At 62.0% G+C, this 20324-nt stretch overlaps 1 protein-coding gene across 9 annotated transcripts in view; it reads left to right on the top strand.

Annotated features, from left to right (window-relative positions):
• Nucleotides 1-20324, top strand: part of ENDOV (endonuclease V) — a 68005-nt gene continuing 47681 nt past the window's right edge. For 2 of the 9 annotated variants that reach the window (XM_081161176.1, XM_081161179.1), the window contains exons 1-7: nt 32-101; nt 791-962; nt 1629-1763; nt 1963-2002; nt 2963-3075; nt 3987-4055; nt 4361-4489. In XM_081161176.1, coding sequence (XP_081017302.1) covers nt 46-101; nt 791-962; nt 1629-1763; nt 1963-2002; nt 2963-3075; nt 3987-4055; nt 4361-4489 — 714 coding nt within the window. In that variant the 5' untranslated portion in view covers nt 32-45. Of the gene's footprint in view, nt 102-790; nt 963-1628; nt 1768-1962; nt 2003-2962; nt 3076-3986; nt 4056-4360; nt 4490-5839; nt 5914-6699; nt 8643-20324 lie in introns of those variants that run through there. The other 7 variants (XM_081161174.1, XM_081161180.1, XM_081161178.1 and 4 more) reach the window with 7 other exon arrangements.

Below are 20324 nucleotides of genomic sequence, written 5' to 3'. Positions count from 1 at the left end.
AGTCTCCGGAAGTGACGCCACCGGAAGGGGTGCCGGGGCTGTGCCATGGCCCAGGAAGCGGTTGGGCAGCCGCCGGAGGAAACCCTGTCGCTATGGAAACGGTAATGAGGCCGGGAAACGCCCGCGACCTAGGGGCTGGAGCGGCACCGTCCCCCGCGACACCCCTGATCTCGGAGCCCCAGGCTTTGGGGTGGCGGGGGGCCCGGGCCCGCTTCCGGCGCGCCGGCCAAAGGGCCTTCGGGAGTTGTAGTGGGCGGGCTGGGGGGCTCGTTTCCGGCGCGCGTCCCGGGTCACGGGGAGGGGCCGAGCGAGTCGGAGGACCGGGCGGTCTGAGGGCGGGGCGGCCGGAGGGGCGGGGCAGCCAGAGGGGGCGGGGCGGTCATAGGGGCGGGGCAGCCGGAGGGGGCGGTGGTCGGGGGGCGGGGCCTTCCGAGGGGCGGGGCTGTCGGAGGGCGGGGCGTTCGAGGGGCGGGGCGGCCGGAGGGGCGGGGCGGCCGGAGGGGCGGGGCAGCCAGAGGGGGCGGGGCGGTCCTAGGGGCGGGGCAGCGGGAGGGGGCGGTGGGCGGTGGCGGGGCCTTCCGAGGGGCGGGGCAGTCGGAGGGGGCGGGGCGTTCGAGGGGCGGGGCAGTCGGAGGGCGGGGCGTTCGAGGGGCGGGGCAGCTGGAGGGCGGGGCTGTCGGAGGGCGGGGCAGCCGGAGGGCCCCGATCGGGGCCTGGACCCGGGGGCGTCGGAGCGGGGTGCGGGGCGGGGCTGCTCCCCGCGGCCCGCTGGACCGGTGCCTGCCCCCAGGGAGCAAGCCCAGCTGAAGGCGCGCGTGGTGGACCGGGACACGGAGGCGTGGCAGCGGGACCCCGCCTTCTCGGGGCTGCAGAGGGTCGGGGGCGTGGACGTGTCCTTCGTGAAGGGCAACAGTGTGCGCGCCTGCGCCTCCCTGGTGGTGCTCAGCTACCCCGAGCTCCAGGTAACCCGGGGCGGGGGCGGCGCCGGTCAGGGCAGCCCCGCTCGGCTCCGTGCCCGCCTCGGCGAGGGAGGCGGGGCTCCGGGGAAGGGAACGGGTGCTTCGTAGGATTTCGTTCATAGGTTGGGGAGCCTTGGGAGGAAAAAAGGGGACATTTCGGACTCCCCATCTCAGTGACCCGCGGCGACGCATCCCACGTTGCCCCGGCTGGACACCTCTGTCTTCCCAGACCCCTCGCCCGCAGCCGCACACTAGCTCCGTTTTGGTTTTTCCTGCCTCCTCAGTGCCGCTGGAGTCGGTGCCTTTGTCAGCATCCCGGCCGCCCCTTCCCTGGCTATGCCATGGTCACCCCTCGGCCAGGTCACCACCTGGTTCCCACTCACAAGGCCTAAGGGCCTTCCTGGTCTGACCCCTGCGTAAGTCGCGCTGCAGGCTCAGCTCTCAGCAGCAGGCCGACTCCCCAGCCCATTTGCAGCAGTCACCTCGTCCTCGCTCATGGTTTCCCCCGAGATCCGAGAGGCAGGGAAGGGGGACGTGGGTGGCCTGGGAGATGGAGAGGGAGCTGACAGTGGAAAGAAAAGGTTGTAGGTGAAGGGCTGAGGGCGTTCGGGGAGACGGGTGGCCAGGGCCACATCCCGCCAGTGGCTTGACCTGGCTGCCTGGTGACAGGTGGTGTATGAGGACTGCCGCATGGTTAGCCTGACAGCCCCCTACCTGTCGGGCTTCCTGGCCTTCCGAGAGGTGCCCTTCCTGGTGGACGCGGTACGGCGGCTTCAGGAGGAGGAGCCCAGCCTCATGCCCCAGGCAGGTACCTCGAAGGGCCTTTGCTTCTGTGGGCAGGGGAGACCTGGGGGCTTCCTGGAGGAGGTGCACTTTGCCCTGAGAACAAGGATAGACTTTCTCAAAAGCTGGACTCAGAGTGGTGGCCCCACCCCTCCTGCCCCGGATGTCCCTGCCCAGTGGTCAGTGCCTCTGACCTGGACTTTCCCTGTGGCTCTTCCAGGTCCTCCTTGTGGATGGAAATGGGGTGCTGCACCACCGAGGTGATCCTGCTCCCAAGAGGGACCCCGGGAGGGCAGTGGGAAGGGGGGACCTCCCAGGACACTTGTACCCCCAGCTGGGCACTGACAGCTCCTTTCTGGACTCACTGCCTTGTCAGGACCCACCAGTAAAGATTCCTGCCTTTTTTCTCCCCCCATATTTCCTGCCTGCCCCACAGCCTTCCCCCAGCACCCTCCACTGGCCCGTTTAGGGCGGCATTGCCCAGTTGGGACCTCACAGCTACCAGAAGTCCCAGGCCCGAGCTCAGTCAGCCTGACCCACTGGTGGCCCACCCTGTGTCCTGACAGGTCCTTGTCTCAGATCAGACAGGGACAGACAGGAGGGCCATTCCCCAGGGACTCCAGGAAACCTATACCCTGGTGCTGGAACCTTGGTCCAAGGGAGAACCGAGGGGAAGGGGCTGCTGTACCCTTAGATAGGAACCTGGGGGCTGGCAACAGAGGAAGCCAAAGGGTGGTGTTGGCTCTTCAGCTGCTGCACTGGGAGCCAGTGGGTCCAGGGCCACCCTGGATGTAAGTACTGGACTAGCAGGCAGCCCTGGGCTGGGACCCCAGGAACTGCAATCCTGGTCACCTGGCAAGAGCCCCAGAGTGTCAGGGGAGTTGGGGGGACAGAGACCCAGAGACCTGATGGTGGCCATGAAAGAGAGAGGAAGGTAGAAAGTGCTAGAAATGAGAAGAGAAATGGGTGAAGTACTGTGAGTACTAAATGGGCTCCTAAGTTGTTGGAGAGAAGGCGTCCTCTGTCCAGCGGACAGCTGTGAAGTTGGGCAGAGGGCTACGTCCAAGGGCAGGCTGGGGCTCGGAGGCCTGTCTCCTCAGCTGTCTGCCCGCAACAGGACTCTGTCCACTTGGGGAAACTCAGGTTGGTTCTGGTTTGTCCCCAAAGCCCACACCATCCCTAGACTGCTTGGCTCACTGCCCTCCCCGCCTTCTGTGCAGGCTTCGGGGTGGCCTGCCACCTGGGCGTCCTCACAGACCTGCCCTGCATCGGGGTGGCTAAGAAGCTGCTGCAGGTGGACGGGCTGGAGAACAACACCCTGCACAAGGACAAGGTGAGGAGCAGGCCTGCGGGCATGGCTGGATGGGCACCAGGGACCACCCTGCCTGGCTGCCCTGGCCTGCTGACTGTTGACAGTCTTGTTCCCGTCCTGCATCCCCGTTGGTCAGGAAGACCCATTTTTCCCTGCACTCCTTTGTGTTCCTGTGGGTGGTAGAACCTCACAAAGCACCCTCAGCTCCTCCCCAGCCTCCCTGCCCTAAGGTGTCCCCATGTGGGACAGGGCCTCTGGTTATTGGGACCAAGACATTGGGGAGCCTCTGCAGGGCTACACACTCTCCCCAACCCCAGCCTCCAGGCCTTGCTCTCAGCACCCTGTCCTGGACATCTTCTTGCTCTGGCCCCTGTGGCTGGCACTGGGAATGTGACACCCACTCCTGAGAAAGCTGGTGACACCCAGCTCTGCCCCTGGATAGCAGACTCCGAGCAGAGGGCACATCTGTCTCATCCCTCCAGCAGTCCCACATATGCGTGGAGCAGTGGACAGGGACTCCAGACCCTCCCAGTGGGCCAGTCCCCATCTACCCTAAAACATTTGTTGGATTGAATCAAATGTGCCCAGATTCCTCCCAGGAGAGAAAGTGGCAGGAAGTGGCCTTGGGCGGGGTCTGACCTGAAACGTAGGAACGGGGCCTTCGTCCCACTGTGGCCCGGGCAGGCTGCCGCCCCCTCTCCAGGCCCCACATCCTCTGCTGTAGAGGAGGAGAGAGCCGAGCTCCCAGGGCCTCTGCAGGGTGGGACGGTGCTGTGGGCAGCACACTGGACAGGCTGGCTCCTAGGGTGGGCGCAAGCATCCCCTGGCTGCGCCATGGCCCCTGTAGGAGCGGGCCCTTCCGTCTCCCTGCCAGTGGCTGCCAGGTTTCAAACATGAGAAAAGGTGTTTTTTCAGTGTTTCCTGTTTTCCAGATACGCCTCCTGTGTGCCAGAGGAGACACATTTCCTCTGACGGGCAGCTCCGGGGCCGTCTTGGGCATGGTGAGTGGCAGGGCCTGTGCTCCCCCGAGGCAAGCCTGTCAGGCGGGGTCAGTGGGGCCCTGGTCAGCACCCACATATGTGCACACGCACACCAGACGCCAGCCGCTCCCGTCTTCCCACCACTGCCTGACTGGTGTGTCCTGCCCTTCATGTCCCCCCACCTCAGGCTGTACTGAGGGGTCTTTGGTGCCCCTGCTCGTCCCACCCTGTCCCCAGGACAAGCAGCAGGAAGGTGTCCAGAGGAGCTGCATGTACCCCCAGCTCCCTCCTGCCCGCAGCGCCCTGACCCGCCTTCCTTGTCCCAGGCCCTGAAGAGCCACGACCGCAGCATCAAGCCCCTGTACGTGTCCGTGGGCCACAAGATAAGCCTGGAGGCGGCCGTGCGCCTGACCCACAGCTGCTGCAGGTTCCGGATCCCGGAGCCCGTGCGCCAGGTGGGTGGCTCAGTCAGGGCCCTGGCTCTGCCTCTCACCCCAGGAGCCCTGTCACCCTGCGGCCATGGCCACCACCACCCCTCCTTGGGTCCTGGGCCTTCCTGGCTGCCGGTGTGCAGGGCGGCCTCCAGGTGGCAGCAGTGGCCCGCACAGCGTGGGGCTCAGCCCCTGCCGAGGACCAAGTCCTCTCTGGTGGCCCCTGAGAGTACCTCCCTAGGTGTCCACACTCTCTCCCACCCAGGGTTCCCAGGGTGCAGGTTCTCGGGCCTGCGACCTGTGTCCTGGCTCCAGGAGGCCTTGCCTCCTGCATTCCTACCCACTTGTACGGCCTTGAGCTACTGCCCAAACCCTGAGCCTGGGGTCCCTGTGTTGGTGCAGCGGGCAAGTCTCTGTGCTTCAGAGTGACAGCGACCCTGTGAGCCTGTCCTGCAGTGAGGGGTGGCCTGTGAAGTGCTTGCGCACCTGGAAGGCGGGTGGGGACCTTGTGTCCAGCCCTGGAGAAAAGCCTGTGGGTTCTTGGGCCTGTACCCCCAGGGAGGACAGCCAGCTACCTCTTCCCAGGGGCCCACAGTCCCTGTCACTCCATGGGTGGGGGAGGCTCTGCCTAGTGACTGCCTATGACTTGGTCCACTTTCTTCCTGGGACCCTGTCTGCCAGCACCGCCCTCCTGACTCTGCCTCCTAAGAGAGGACGAGAGGGGCTGTGCCTGCTCCCTCTCTCCATGGCGTCCGTGGGTCCCCTGTGCCAGGCCTGGGCTCCCCTCCCAGGCTGAGGGGAAGGTGGGTGCGGCCTCACTTCTCTCACGGGTGCCTTCGCCCCAGAGCATCTGCTGCCCACCCTGCCCACCTGCTCGCTCCCGCGGAGGCCAGACCCCTGGGGTGAGGTCAGCACAGGGCAGAGCCCAGTGGCAAGGCCCAGGGGGGCCCACATGCCCTTGTCACTCTGGGACTTTGAGGAACTTTCTGCACTTGCCTGGGGACAGGGTTGTGGCTGATAGTAGACGGGAGATGAGCTGAGGCAGGAGCCCTCGGAGAAGAGGTTTCAGCAGAGGATCTGGCTCAGGTGAACCCACGAAAGGGAAGCCTCGGCTGTAAGACAACAGCCAAGTGGCAGGAGCTGAAGTGGGGGGACCGAGGATCCCACCTCAGGCTCTGGGGGACCTGCCGTCACAGGACCTGGGCTGAGTGCCTGTCCTTGATAACCTGCCTCCCGGGGCTGCCGCTCCTGTGCTGAAGGCTGGCCAGTGTTATCTCTGTGGCTTTCTCAGGAGGGAGTGAGGTGGGGAGGGCTTGTCCAGAGGCCAGCTTGGGACCCCATCCCCACCCCTCATGTGAGCCACCCTTTCCTCAGGCCGACATCCGCTCCCGAGACTATATTCGCAGGACCCTGGGCGGCCCTGTGCCCTCTGACCCGGGGCAGGAGAGGTGAGCAAGGGAGGCTGGGCCATGGTTACAAGTCCTCAGGCAGAGGGGATGCGGTGTCCCTGCAGGGACAGGAGGGGGAAGCCAGCAGGATGCTGGGGGCCTGGGCAGATGTGTGTGCAGAAACCCCCAGAGCCCACAGCCCACCTCCTCCAAGGGCTGCCCCTGCCTGCCTTGGGCCATGTACCTGTGAGCCACTGGGCCGGGGCCCCTGCAGAAAGGGCATGGGAGTCTGACAGGCCGGCCTGAGTCCTGGCTGCAGGACCTGCCGGGCCTCTGACGCTCTCTGAGCCTCGGTTTCCTCATGTGCGTGGCAGTCACAGTCATTCCTGTCCTGCTGGTCCTCGTCGGGGAGGACCTGGCATTCACAGGTAGTCCCACCCACAGCAGCTGGCTGTGGGGTCCCGAGTGCACCTAACCGCAAGACAGCGCTGTTACCACTTCACAGATGAGGACACGGGCGCAGGGCAGTGATGGAACCCACAGCGCTTTCAGTCAGCAGTGGTTTCTGAGCCTGGTCTCTGGCACCCAGGCTGGGAATCGGCGCTGCCTGCGTCCCCAGGAGGCATTTCTGTTCCTCTCTCTCTAAGCCTGCGGCTGGCCTGGGTCCAGCTGAGCTGCTTTGAGAATGGGGGATGTGCACCTGGGACCCCAAGCTCTCCCAGGGGTGGGGCAGGCGATCAGTCTGGGTCTGAGGATCCCGGTCAGTGGCAGCCTCTGGGGACCACTTGGTAAATGAGGGGACCTCGGGCTCTCAGGCTTGATGGTACCCCTTCTTGTTGTTACCAGGAGCCAGGAGGCATCGAGGCCAAAGGCGCACCCTAAAGGAGGCCCCAAAGAGCCCACAGGTGAGGGCAGGACCCCCAAGGCCCATAGCCAAGGAGGCCCCAGAGCACACCCGAAAGCCCCAGACCCAGGTGCCCAGGAGCAGTAGAGCAAGGGCTGGGTGCAGAGCGGAGCTGGACACCCTGAAGACTTGGGCTGCCTGCAATGTCCTCTGGCCTCAGGACAGTAGCTGGCCCTGGGGCTCATCTGTAAAGATGGGGAACATCCCCCCAACAGCAGGACTGAGACAGGACGCAGCAGGCAGCCCTGCTCAGGTGGGTTGTGGCTGTCCCTCCTGCTCACGGTCACCGTCACAAGGCTGGGCAGCCTGGAGCATGCTCAGCAGAAGACGTCTCAGCCACAGAGCCCTTGACTGCCTCATGCCTGCCCAGCCCATGCCCTGGGAGAGCTTCCCAGGGGGATGTCCACAGCAGCAGTCCCCTGGGACCCACCTCAGGGATGTGTGGAGATGGCCACTGCCGCCTTACGGGGTGGGAACCAGACTCTGTGTGAAGCCGCTGGTTCCTCAGGGATGACTGGAGGGACCTGGCAGGCCTCCCAGGCAGCAGGCTGCGGGGATGAGGCCAAGAACTGCACATTCTTTTCTGTGGGGGCCCATCCTCACCCCCCCTCCAGCGAGGACCCTGCCAGAGTTGGACTACATTTTCAGACAGATTACCTGAGCACTTTGTGGTGTTTGGGGTTTTTTTTTTGAGATTAAAGTCACATAAAAAATCATTTTAAACATATTTAAGTGTACAATTAAGTGGTTTTTAGTATATTCATAATCTTGTGCAATATTGCTCCCGTCTGGTCCAGAACTTTCTGTCTAGATCTGCAGGCACCTCGGGTGAGTGGAGTCTGGGCACAGCGTCTCTGAGGCTCGCGTGTCACGTGGGGTGTTGGTGCTTCACGGATGTGCCATGTCTTCGTCTGTCCATCATGGTGGTGCCTGTTTGGGGCTGTTGCGAGGCTTCGTTGACCGGTGATGAGCACGTGGCGTGTGCACGTAGTTTCTGTCCTCAGCCTGTGCCCTGGAGGGGATTCCTGGCTCTCATGGCTGTTGAACTGAGGGCCAGCCGCCGGTTCCATCACAGCCCCACCAGCAGCGCACGGGGCTCTGGCCCCCGCGTCCTCGCCGGCCCTGTGCCTTCTGGTTGGGTGCGGTGCCACACGATGGCTCTGGTTTGTGTTTCCCTTGTGAGCAGTGGTGTTGAGCCCCGTCTTTTATGCTCACCGGCCGTTTGTCCATCTTGGGAGAAATGTTTTCTCAATCCCTTTGCCCTTTTTAAGGCTGAATCGTTTGTCTTGTTGAGCGGCAGGAGCTCTGTGGGGTCTGGATGCCAGACCCTCGTCAGGTACATCATTTATAAATGTTCTCCCACTCGCCTTGTCTTTGTTCTCTAGACGGTGCCTCTGATGCTAAACAGTTTTTAAATTTGATGAAGTTCCATTTATTTCTTGTTTGTTGCTCCTGCTTTCAGTGTCACTGCAGAAACTGCTGCTTAGTCCAGGGTCAGGGTTTGAGCTCCCAGCGTTTGACTCTTCAACTCGCTTTTGAGTCCGTTTTTGTACGTGGCTGTTGGGGGTTCTCTGCAGCTGCGCATGGGCTTTAGGCCCAGCTCATCGGTCTGCGCAGAAGGCAGGTGGGGTTGGACAGGGCTCCCAGGGCCGACCTGGGAAGCACAGCCCGCTTAGCAGCGCCGGCCCTCCCGCCCCCGGACACTGCGTCTTCCGTTGAGATCTCCCTTCACTTCAGTGCACAAGTCCTACACTTCCCTCGGCTAAACTTGTTTCTACGTGTTTTACTCTCTGTGCCCTCTTAGTGGGGTTGTTTTATTGACTGCATTTTGGGTGGTTCATTGCGAGTGTATTGAAATACAACTGACTTTTGTATCTTGTATCCTGAACTTGGCTGTACTTGTTTATCAGCCCTGATTGTGCGCGTGTTCTTTAGGGTTTTCTGTCCGTGGGATCGTGTCACCTGTGAGTAGAGGTGGCTCTTCCTCCCCCTTTCCAACCTGGGCACCGGCTATACCTTGTTCTTGCCCGATGGCCGTGAGCAGAGCCTCCAGCACAGCGCTGGGCAGAAGCGGAGAGGGGGCGGCCTCGTGCCGTTTCTCTCTCCACCAAGTGTGAGGTCGCAGAGGACTTCCCACGGGTGACAGGTGCCCTTCCTCGCGTGGGGAGCTCCTTCTGTCCCTGGTCTGCTGAGCGTCTTTATCATGAGAGGTGCTGGATATACTATGTGCTGCCTCTGTGCCTGGGCAATGGTCATTGTCCACTGGTCAGCGTGCGTCACACGGATTGGTTCATATTTTGAGCCACTCTGGCATTTCTGAAGTAAATCGCAGTTGGTCGTGGCACATGACCCTCACTGTAGGGTGTGTGGGGCCTAAGTGGGGCGGCGTCTCGGCTCCTTCCCACAGAACCTTAAAAATAGAGCCGAGGTGGTGTCTGTCTGCACAGACCACAGCCCGCCCCAGAGCCCAGAATAAGTCTGAACCACTTAATAATTCACATCGATCCAAATAGAATGTCCCGTTAGCCTGGCAGCCCCTGCGCCCCTCCCAGGGCTGGGAGTGAGGCTCCTGGGAGGTAGGTTGGCCTGGCTTTTGCAGAGCACACCCAGTCCCCGCAAGGCTCTTCGTCTCAGGGACCCCAGCCTGCCCCCCTCCCCTCAGGACAATCGGGAATCAGGACACCCATGGTCCTAGCTGTCCCTAGGACCCCTCCCCTGCTCCACCCCTCTGGCCAAAAATATTGGCCAGTTTGAGCCTGAGTCTGAGCCGGGGACCTCAGCCCCTTAGACTACACCTCACCCCTCTTGGGCTCCTGTGATCCCAACTCTCCCGGGCCTGTGGGCTAGCCTGAGCTCCAGGGGGGCCAATCCCCAACTTAGGCCCCAGTCCCCGGTGCTCACACCCACCTTGAGGTCTGTTTTTCTGCCTCCTGGTAGGATCCCTAAAGGGGCTTTGCCTGGGGCTCTGTGGGCTGGCGGGGACAGCTGGGGACAAGCGACCAGGGCCCTGGGTTCCAGCGCCAGGCCTCTGCACTTGCTGGGGGTGGGAGTGGAGGGTCCTCGTCAGCCTGGCCCACCCTGCAGTCCCTGCTGCAATGCCCAGCCAGGCCCTGCGTGGAGTTTTACCAGATTATTAATTAAAGGCACAGGCCTGCGGCAGGGCTGACACCTGAATGAATAGCATGCTGGGTAATTAGCAAGGTGTCATGGAAATGATGGAGCAGGTCCCGCTGCCCCAGTTCACCTCCCCAGAAGCAGGAGCAACTTCTTGCAGTTTCCTGCCACTGTGGGTGATGCCGGGGATGGGGCAGTGTAGCCCAGGGGCCAGGGCACAGCTGTTGCCCTGGACAGGACTGGGCCCCTCTGTCTTGTTTGCCCCACATTCACTCACATTCACTCACATTCACTCACATTCACACACACACACACATTCACTCACACACACACATTCACTCACATTCACACACATCCACTCACATTCACACACACACACACACACACATTCACTCACATTCACACACATTCACTCACATTCACTCACATTCACACACATTCACACACATTCACTCACATTCACACACATCCACTCACATTCACACACACACACACACACACATTCACTCACATTCACACACATTCACTCACATTCACTCACATTCACACACATTCACACACATTCACTCACATTCACACACACACACACATTCACTCACATTCACTCACACACACACATTCACTCACATTCACTCACATTCACACACATTCACACACATTCACACACACACACACACACACATTCACTCACATTCACACACATTCACTCACATTCACTCACATTCACACACATTCACACACATTCACTCACATTCACACACACACACACATTCACTCACATTCACTCACACACACACATTCACTCACATTCACTCACATTCACACACATTCACTCACATTCACACACACACACACACACATTCACTCACATTCACACACATCCACTCACATTCACACACACACACACACACACATTCACTCACATTCACACACATTCACTCACATTCACTCACATTCACTCACACACACACATTCACTCACATTCACACACATTCACTCACATTCACACACATTCACACACATTCACTCACGCACATTCACACTCACATTCACACTCACACACACATTCACACACATTCACTCACACACACTCCCACACACACACATTCACTCACACTCACATTCACTCACATTCACTCACAGTCACACTCACTGTCCGCCGTCCAGAATGCAGCCGTGCACCGTTTCTTTGTCCGCGCTGTTCAGGGCCAGCCTTACGGTAGCCACGCCCCTTCCTGGCACAGCCTCTCGTTTTTCCTGGACTTATTAGCGGCCTTGAGTTTTAGGTTTGCTTTGTCTTCTATGTGCCGTTACTTACCCCTGATGCTGCAATGGAAACATGATCCTCTTTGGCGTGTTAAAGACATCAGGCCATCTATGAATTTTCCTCGGAGCCTGGGGCAGCCAGCTGCCCGGGTGTCCCCAGTGACCCTCGCCTCTGTTTGCATGGTCCTCCAGCCACACTCAGCCGGGAGGTCCGTGTGGCCGATGGAGGTGGGGAAGAGGCGGCGTTCACTTCTGGTACTGGACCGCAGAACACATTGGGACTTTGTCTCGATGGGGCCCCCTCACGGTCTCCCTGTGTCACCATCCACTTTGAGGGCCTTGTCACAAGCTGCTCTATGAAGCCCACCGGGCAGGGAACTGGGCCCACTGACCTTCAGCATGAGGGAGCCATCCTGGAATCGCGTCATCCTGGCCTGGTCAAGCCTTCAGATACCCCAGCCCCGGCCATCACTTTGCAACCTCATGAGAGACCCTGCGCCAGACCCAGGCAGCCAACCTTCCCCCAGGTTCCCACTCCCCAGACTCAGAGTAACAGGTCTTTGTTCTGGGACCATTTGTTACCTGGCAGAAGGTGACTGCTCCAGAGCCATCCCTCTGTGTCCACCCGTCTCCATTGCCTTGGACACCTGGGTGCATCCCTCCCCACGGCCCTCTCACCCTCGCCGTGCTCCCAGGTTGAGTCCTTTCTTTCCTGGGTCCTGTGCAGTTCTCTGTTTGAGTCCCCCCCCCCATTTCAATGGTGTCCTCGTCTGGTGGCTTCTTGAGAGCAGGGATCTGAGAGCTGCGGCCCCACGCTGGTCCCGCCCCAGAAACCAGCACCCCTATTGGCCTTGCAGCAGGGAGACCTGGGAAAGCGGCTGCTTCTTGGGCTACCGGGAGGAATAGTTCTTGTATCTAAGCCACCAGGACACCACGGTGCCTGTCGGGTGTCTGTCAACAGGCTCAGGAAGGACTGCACTGTCAGGTTTCACGACAGGAGAACCCGGGGAGGGTGGGAGATCTCTCACTGTCCTCTGGGCCTGCCCGGGCGCCTGGTGCGGCCGCCACTGTCCGTGGTACTGAAGCCAGGGTGGGGTGTGGGCCTGGGGTCTGAGGTGCGGGGGGAGCCCCTGCTCTGGCTTTACTCCCCTGTGCCCTGACCCCCCACCCCCAGCCCTGAGCAGCCACTGGCCCATCCTCAGGTCGTCTCCTTCGGCCTCTCCTTGCTGCACCTGGCTGTCCCTCTGCCCGGGGACTTCTCCACAGCGCTTCCTGTTTTTCACTTACTAACTTATTGTAATGGTTTTTAATCACTGTGTATTTCCTTCTGCACCAGGACTGCACACCTGTCCTGACCACAGAGGTGCAGTGGCCAGGCTGACCCAACGTGGACACCGTCTTCCGGTCTGTAGTCACTGTTGGCTCCGCCCTCAACTCAAAAAATCCCAATTAAGCAGGTTGTTGAATTCCTACTGACAGCCACGCTAGACCTCCTAATAGTACAATTTATAAAAAAATACGAACACTCCCTGAATCCGGGTGCTGCCCCCCCACGGGGCTGCGCGGACTCGTGCTGTTCAGTTTGCACATGTGCGGCCGAGGCGAGCAGGCCCCACACCAGCTCTGCAGACGGGTTTGAGTCCCGGGGGGGAGCCTCGGGACACCTGAGCTGAGAGCTCTCTGGGTTACGAGTGACAGGAGCCAACTTAAGCCACCCTGAGCGCAAATAGGGTTTGTTGCCCGGCCGCTGTGCTCAGTGGTTGAGCATCGACCTGGGATCCAGGAGATTGCGGTTCAGTTCCGGTCAGGGCACAGGCCCGGGTTGCGGGCTCCATCCCCATCGGGGTGCGCAGGAGGCAGCCGATCGATGATTCTCATCGCTGATGTTTCTCTCTCCCTCTCTCTCCCTACCTCTCTCTGAAATAAACAAACAAAAAACACAAACAAACAAAAACACAACATTTTAAAGCAAACCAACCAAAAAAAGTGGGGCTCGTTGGTTTACTGCCGGGGTGGAGCTGACCGCGCACGGCCGGGCTGCACCGAGCAGGGGTGCTCCCCTCGGGCTGGCTGGCTGGCAGCGGCCCCGCTCATTTTCTCCCCGCAGTGGTCCCAGGCAGAGTGGACCCTTCTATCCCAGAGGCTCCGGCGCAGCCCCACTGGCCTGGCTCCACCACGACCGCTGCTTGACTTGGCCACGTGGCTGGAGGGGTCGTGTGTCCAGCCTGGAGCCAGGGAGTAGAATTAACTCTGCCCACCATGGAGGGGGCTCCTCAGTGGGCAGTCAGAACTGTCACCTGGTTGGGGAAGCTAAGAGGAAGGGACCTCAGGAGGGGCCAGGGCCCCAGGATGTCTCGGGACACTGGTCCCCAAGGCCCTAGGAAAGTGTCGCCCCCCACAGTGCCCGTCTCTCTCCGGGTCGTTCCCATCCAGCGCCAGCAGGGAGCAGCGTGACTGAGGCTCCATTATTAGCTGCCAATCTTGTTTCTGGGGCACAGCCGCCAAGAGCTTAGGGGACCCAGTTGGCACATAACAAGGCTTCCATGATAAATTACTCGGGTACCAATTAACTGTCTAGGGAAATGTCACCCGGCCCCGTCGTGCTGGCAGTGAGGGATAGCCAGTTAACCCAGGTGGTCAGTCCGGGCTGGCTGGTGGCCTGCCTTGCCTCCAGCAGGCGGGGCGGGAGGGGGAGCCCCGAGCACGGGCCACCTCTGCAGCCGTGCGGGGGGGGCTCCACACAGGGCTCTCGCCTTGCCCAGCCCGCTCGTTCCATTCGTCATTCATTCCAAAGCCACCTGCTGGGTCAGGCCCGGACCAGTCACCGCTGGTCAGGAGCTGGGACAGTGCTGGGGGGCACAAATGTGCAGACAGGTGTCTGTGACTTGCATGGTCTCAGGGCAGCAAGGAGGGATGAGTTAGCTACAGGGGCCAGGGCGGGGGGGGGGGGACTGGCTGGGTCCCAGGGGGAGGAGCTGGCGGGGGGCTGTCCTCAGCACAGACACAGGTGGCACCCGGGGCCCGGCGCTCGGAGCCGTGGGCAGTGAACTGGCAGGCCTGAGCTGTGAGACTTGGAGACAGCTTCTCAGAACTCGAGCCTCAGTTTCCTCACCTGTAGAATGGGGCTAGTAACCCAGTTCCCAGGAGCACCGTGGTGGGAGTGAGCGGCGCCCTGGGCAGCCCTGCGAGCGGGGCCCTCCCGGAGCAGGGGCTGGTGGAATTTGGTTCCCTCCTCCTGCTGCGAAGCCCTGGTTCCGGCTCCGTGGGGGGAGACTGGGGGGGGGGAAGCACCTGGTGGGAGAGGCACAGGGATGGGGGTGGGCTGGGGGGGGGGAGCACCTGGTGGGAGAGGCACAGGGATGGGGGTGGGCCCGGGGGAGGCGGGTGTCCTAGAGGAGGTGATGTGGGCTGAGGGGCAGGGTCGGGGACTCGCCACCCCACACCCCTCAGGTTTTGTGTCATCAGTTTTCAGGAAAACCCTGGCCGCCCCGTCCCCCCTGGTGGGGACCCTACACCATCCTCTGACCCCAGCCTATTCCCCTGCCCTGGCCAATGCCCTCCGCCTGCCGACCACCCCCTGGGGGACCTGACCCCTGCCCTGTGGGAGCCCCACCCGTGTCTGCTGGGGGGGTGATGGGCAGCTGCCACGTCCCACCCCCCAGCCTGGGGGGCCTCGTGCTTATTCACGACACGGACATATGGCACCTCCGTGGGGGGGATGGAAGGCCGCTGCCAACTGTGAGAGCAGCCTGTCCCCATTGGAGTCCTGCTGAAGCAAAACAAACACAAGATGTGCGGGGAGCGGAGGCGGCAGGGGCGTGAGCATGCGTGTGCGTGTGCGTGTCTGCAGGCTGCCCGCCGCGGGGGCAGGGAGGGGAGCCGGGCGCGCAGGCTGTGGGGCTTGGGACTGGATTCTGCTCTCCATGGCTTCTGGGCTCTCAGCTAGTGGGGTCCTGCGAGGTCCTGTGCCCCATCCTTTCCCTGCCCCCTAGGCTGGCTCCCCTTCCCCTCCCCTCCCCCCGGGACACCCGCCGGCGGGCCCAGGACCTGAGCGAGGTGAGCGAGGTGGGCTCGGGCCGCAGCCCTGAGCACAGGTCACTGAAATGTTCTGCTTCTTCCCAGAATCAGGAAATTCTACCTAATGTCAAACCAGACCCACAGGCGTAGCCGGTTTCTCCCTGTGTGTGTGCACCGTCTCCCATGCTGGGCGCCCAGCAGCCCACCAGATCTCCCTCCCCTGTGGGGCTGGCCCCCCAGAGCTCAGCCAGGCACCCAAGGGCGGCAAAGCTCCGCGGCGCCGCGGCTCCTCCAGCTGGGAGGGCTTTCGGGTCCTGGCAGCCCCTCCTGCCTGGCCCAGGGCTGAGGCTGCTGCCATGGAAACAAGGCTCTTTGCCGGCTGGTCGGGTGCATCCTGGAAAGGGTCAGTGGTCCAGGGACCAAAGGGTCCAGGAACTGTGGCCACCACCCTCCAGGACGCCCAGCCCCAGGCTCCCCACCCTGCCCTGCCGCCTGCACTGGTAGTAAGAGACCATGAGAGACAGAAGGGAGTGGAGGGAGCCTGAACAGGGCCCAGGGCCCAGCAGGTGGGGGTCTGAGACGGGCTGGGAGGGACTGGAGCTCTCCCGTAAGCCTTCACATGCCCTTTGTAGCATGGCAGACCCCCGTGGGGTCCACCAGACTCCTTTTGGGGAGGGCTACGGTGGGGCTTGGAGCAGCACCCCCACACTTTGGGCCTTCCCAGGGAGCCACAGATTCCTGCTCCCCAGAGGCGCAGCCTGCTAGAGCGCTCGAACCCCACTGACACCCCGGGCCCAGCCCCGTGGGCTGTCTGGGTGGCTGGACTGCCCCCTGGCCTCGCTGTGGACAAGGGCACCAGCCCAGCCCAGTGCCGTGGGGGCCCCTTGCTGGCTGGCAGCGCACACGCCCGGCCTCCGCGTCAGGCACCGCTGTGCAGGGTGGCGCCTGCTGCTAACTGTCTCGGGGCAGATGGGCTGCCAGTGAGCTAAGTGTGTGCGGGGGCAGGGGTGCCATAGGAACCCCCTCCCGCCAGAGCCTGGGGGCGGGAGAGGCAGGGCCTGCTGCTGGGGGAGCAGGGAACACAGAGGAGGGGAGGGGCTGGGATCGCACGGGCCTCAGGTTTGGGGTGAGGCTCGTGGTGCTGGCTCTTGGCAAGGGGCTCAGGGGCCTCCTAGCGGATGCTGGGCCCTGGAGGCACTGGTCAGGGCAGGAGTCCCTGTCACTACTGGCTGGGTGGCCTTGGGCAAGTCCCTTCCCGTTCAGGGCCTGAAGGAGTGAGTGTGGATCGTCTCCAGGGCGCCTTGCTCTCCTGACCCTTGAGCTTCTACAGGGTGGGGCATCTGTCCTCAGCAAGCAGATGCCTCCATCTGCAGGGGCCCCTGCCAGGGAGCGAGGGTGGATGGGATGCCAGCACAGTCTGCCAGTGCCATCAGGGCACGTGGGCTCCCGTGGGTTAGGATAGCGCGTGAGTCAGGCAAAGTCACTGCCAGTCACTGAGTTCCCAGCCCCGGCGGCCACAGGGAAACCAGGCAGTGAGGTCCCGTCAGGTCACGGGGGAGGGGTTGCTGGGCAGGATGCTGGCTGAGGTAGGAGACCCACCCTGGCCTGGCTGCCCCAAAGCCCAGTCCACTGCACGCCGGACCCCCAGGGACACTGGGCCCGTGGAAGGGGCAGGTGTCGGAAAGTCTCGAGGAAATAGCCCACGGCCACATAGGGCCTTGGAAGGCACTCACAGGGCACCGGGGCTCACAGGCAGCCCCCGGAATCCTGCTCTGGGGGCCTGAGGGCTCTTCATTCAGAATGACCATGAGCAGAGCCCCGGCCACTATCATGAGCTGGATGCTGCCTGGAGCACTTGTCACCGTGGCCTCCAGTAATTGGCATAACAGCAGGGGAGGCGGCCACCACCTCATTAGACAGAAGAGGAGCCCGGGGCTTAGGAAGATTAGGTGGCTGCCAGAGGCCTGGGGCCACTTAGCGGCTGAGCTGGGACCCGAGCTGAGGCCAGCTGGCGGCACAGCCCCACTGGTCAGCGCAACACCTCGGGCTCCAGGGCCGTGTACGGGCTGGAGGGGCCGGGCCCGCCCCTCCACAGCTCCTGAGCCTGGGAGGTGCCCAGCGGGCCCGTGTCCCTCTCCCCTCCCTCCCGCCCTGGGCAGCCCCCTTCCCGCCCCTGCAGCCGCCTCCGCCGCCCGGTGACTCAGCTCAGCTGTTACTCAGCCCCTTCGCTTGCTGGTGGCTGCCTTTTTGTTCGTTTCTCTTCCAAAGTGTGACTTCACCGCTGTGCTGTGGCAGGGTGACCGTCTCTGTCCGGGAGTGGCCGTGGTGGCCCCAGCTGGAGGCGGCCAGCTGGCCAGATGACCAGGCCTTGCCCTAGGACTCTGTCACCTCCAGAGCAGGCGCAGTCCTGACCTCAGCTCCGCCTGACTTGGGTATGGTGCCAGGGGACACCTGCCCAATTACCCTCTGCAGCTCCTCACAACCCAAGGACTTTGTGTCCTTGACATTGTAAGCTGGGCGCCAAGAGGCCAGAAACCACCTAGCTGGTGTTGCTCAGGGATTGAGCATCGCCCCGTGTCCCAAGAGGTCACCAGTTCCATTCCCGGTCAGGGCACACGTCCAGATTTCGGGCTCGATCCCCAGTAGGGGGCGTGCAAGAGGCAGCCAACCGATGTCTCTTTCTCATCAACGTTTCTATCGCTCTCTCCTTCCTTACTCTCTCTTTAAAATCAATAAAAATATATTTGGAAAAAGAGCCTGGAAACTCTCCTAGGAAGGGTGACTTGGAGAATGTGGGCCAGAACCCCAGTCTGCAAGAAAGGACAAGATATGGAGAGATTTGTCCTGGAGAAGGCTGGGGCAGGGGGCACTGTCCTTTGCCCAGGCCGTGGGGGCCGAGTTACGCGGAGAAGGAAGGGCTTTCTCTCAATGAAGGATGTTTCCCTGACACTTGGGACTGTTGGTGGAATTTGATACTTTGGCAGGTGGTGAGCTCCCTGTCTCTAGGAGGATGCAAGCTCTGATGCGGATGGGACTCTTCATTGGGCTGAGCCCAGCGTGGTGGAGTTGGTGGGAAGAGCCTTGAAAGCTGGAGCTGGATGTTTGGGGTTCAAGTCCCAGGTTTCTCTGTGTGAACTTAGGTAAATCAAGTCTCGTGGAGCCTCAGCCTCGTCTCTAAAATGGGATTTGCACCCCCTTCACAGGCTGAGCTGAAGCTCTAGCGAGACGATGTGGGAAGAAGTCCGGTTGTGACCCGTACATCTAGAAGGTTCCCCATCTCTGAGAGCGTTTGCTGCTGAGGACAGGAGTGAGCCCCGTCAGAAGGAATGGCTTAAACTCCGACAGGGAGGATTTGGGGAGGAGAAGAGGAAGGGCTTTGGGCAACGGGGAGTGGAGACCAAGGGACTGTGGGGCCCGTCCTGCATGTGTTTAGGACACCTGAGAGAGGCTGGACTGCTGGACTCGGATCCCAGGGTTCTGAGGTCAGGTGGGGCCTGGGGTGCTCATGGTGCCTGGAACCGGGGGACACCCCTGGCCTTGGGGGAAAAGACGACAGTGGGGAGACCAGGGGTGGTGCTGGAGCAGCCACAAGCTGGGTTAGGATTTAAATAACTAAGAGAAGGTCAGACAGCCCCACACCTGTGGATGCAGGGCTGGGCAGCTGGCTTCTGCCCGGACTTTCCCTCCCATCTCACCTTCCCTCCCTCCCCCACCCCTGCTCTGTGCCCGTTTCTCCTGCCCCTTGGAGTGACCAAATGGAGGCCTCCGTGAGATGTGTCCACCCAGAACCTCAGAATGCAAACGTCTCCAGAAAGAGAGTCTTTGCAGATATAACCAAGTTAGGGATCTTGGGATGAGCTCCCCCTGGGTGAGAGTGGGCCCTAAATCCCATGGCAGGTGTCAGGAGAGAGCGGCAGAGGGAGATGTGAGACTCAGAGTCAAGTGAGACTGGAGACAGAAGCTGCGCCCACCAGCGAGGAAGGCAGAGCTGCTTCAGCCGCGAGGTGATGCGGGGAGAGGCCTGCAACAGGCTCGGCTTTAGAGCTCAGCAGCTGCTGGGAATTTGGGCTGGGAGAGCCCTCTGTGGGCTCAGGGGTTGCTGGCATGGGTGTGCCCTCCCGCGGCTCCCTCCCCACACAGCCCCACCTGAAGGCAGCCGGCAGAGCTCGTTCCCCGACTCCCTTGCAGCTAGAGGTGGGCCCGTGACCTGGGGGCCTCCAACCAGAGTCACCCAAGCAGTAGCTCTGGAAGCAAATGATCCCAAATCTCTGTGTGTGTCTTTTTGTTTGTTTTATTTGTTTGGTTGGTTTTTTTGCTGCAAAAAGCTTTACTGTTTCCATTTGGTCCAAGGTTGGGAGGGGGCTCCAGGGTGGTTACAAGGATGCCCAGCAGTGGCAGGGAGAGGCTCGGGCATAAGCCAGACACCAGGGGGACGCAGAGGGGCCTCAAAAGCCTCTGGGCTCTGGAGGCTCGTACCCGCCGAGAAGGGTAGCCTTTGGAAGAGACACGGGGGGTGACCAGGTGTCGCCCATCTTCCTGATGAGTTTCACCTGCTCATCTGGGACGTGGTTCACAGAGCAGGGGGCTTGTGAGGGCAGCACCCAGGGCCTGGTTCAGGTTCCCCTCCAGGACCACGGCGGCTTCCCCGACACCCCGAGTGTCACCCACTCATCGTGGGGAGGCCTCTGCCCGTCCTGAAGAGGACCCGGCCGCCGCGCTGGTTTCGCAGCCTCGAGAGCCGCCGGGCGCCCTGGCCTCTCCTCGGCCAACTCGCAGCGCTGCGGTGGAAACCAGCCCGGAGGGAGGTAGGTGCGGAGGCCGCGGATGCGGGGGCCGGGGCTGGCGGGCCTCCGCCGCGGGGGAGCGACTCGGCCGGTCCGGGAGCTCGTGGCTGGTCCTCGGGCCGAGGATGGCGAGATGGTTCCGAAGGTGGCGACTGGGGAGGACGCTGGGGGGCGGCCGGAGGCTGGAAGAAGGGGCGTCCCTGGTCTGCTCCGTGCAAACGCTGTTGAAGCAGGAGCAGGTCTGCGGACTGCTCAGGGCACTGCCCAGAATCTCTTCTATGGCGGGTGGCGAGGGTGGCGGCAGAGCGCCTGGCCTTCGGGGCCGCGGGGGGGGGGGGGCTGTGGTCTGCGCCCAGGGTAGAGGCCTCAGTCTCCGGCCTTGTTCC

The sequence above is a fragment of the Miniopterus schreibersii genome, assembly GCF_964146895.1.
Source record: "Miniopterus schreibersii genome assembly, chromosome: 16".
Taxonomy (NCBI): domain Eukaryota; kingdom Metazoa; phylum Chordata; class Mammalia; order Chiroptera; family Miniopteridae; genus Miniopterus; species Miniopterus schreibersii.
This window is presented reverse-complemented; position numbering and strand designations above follow the sequence as displayed.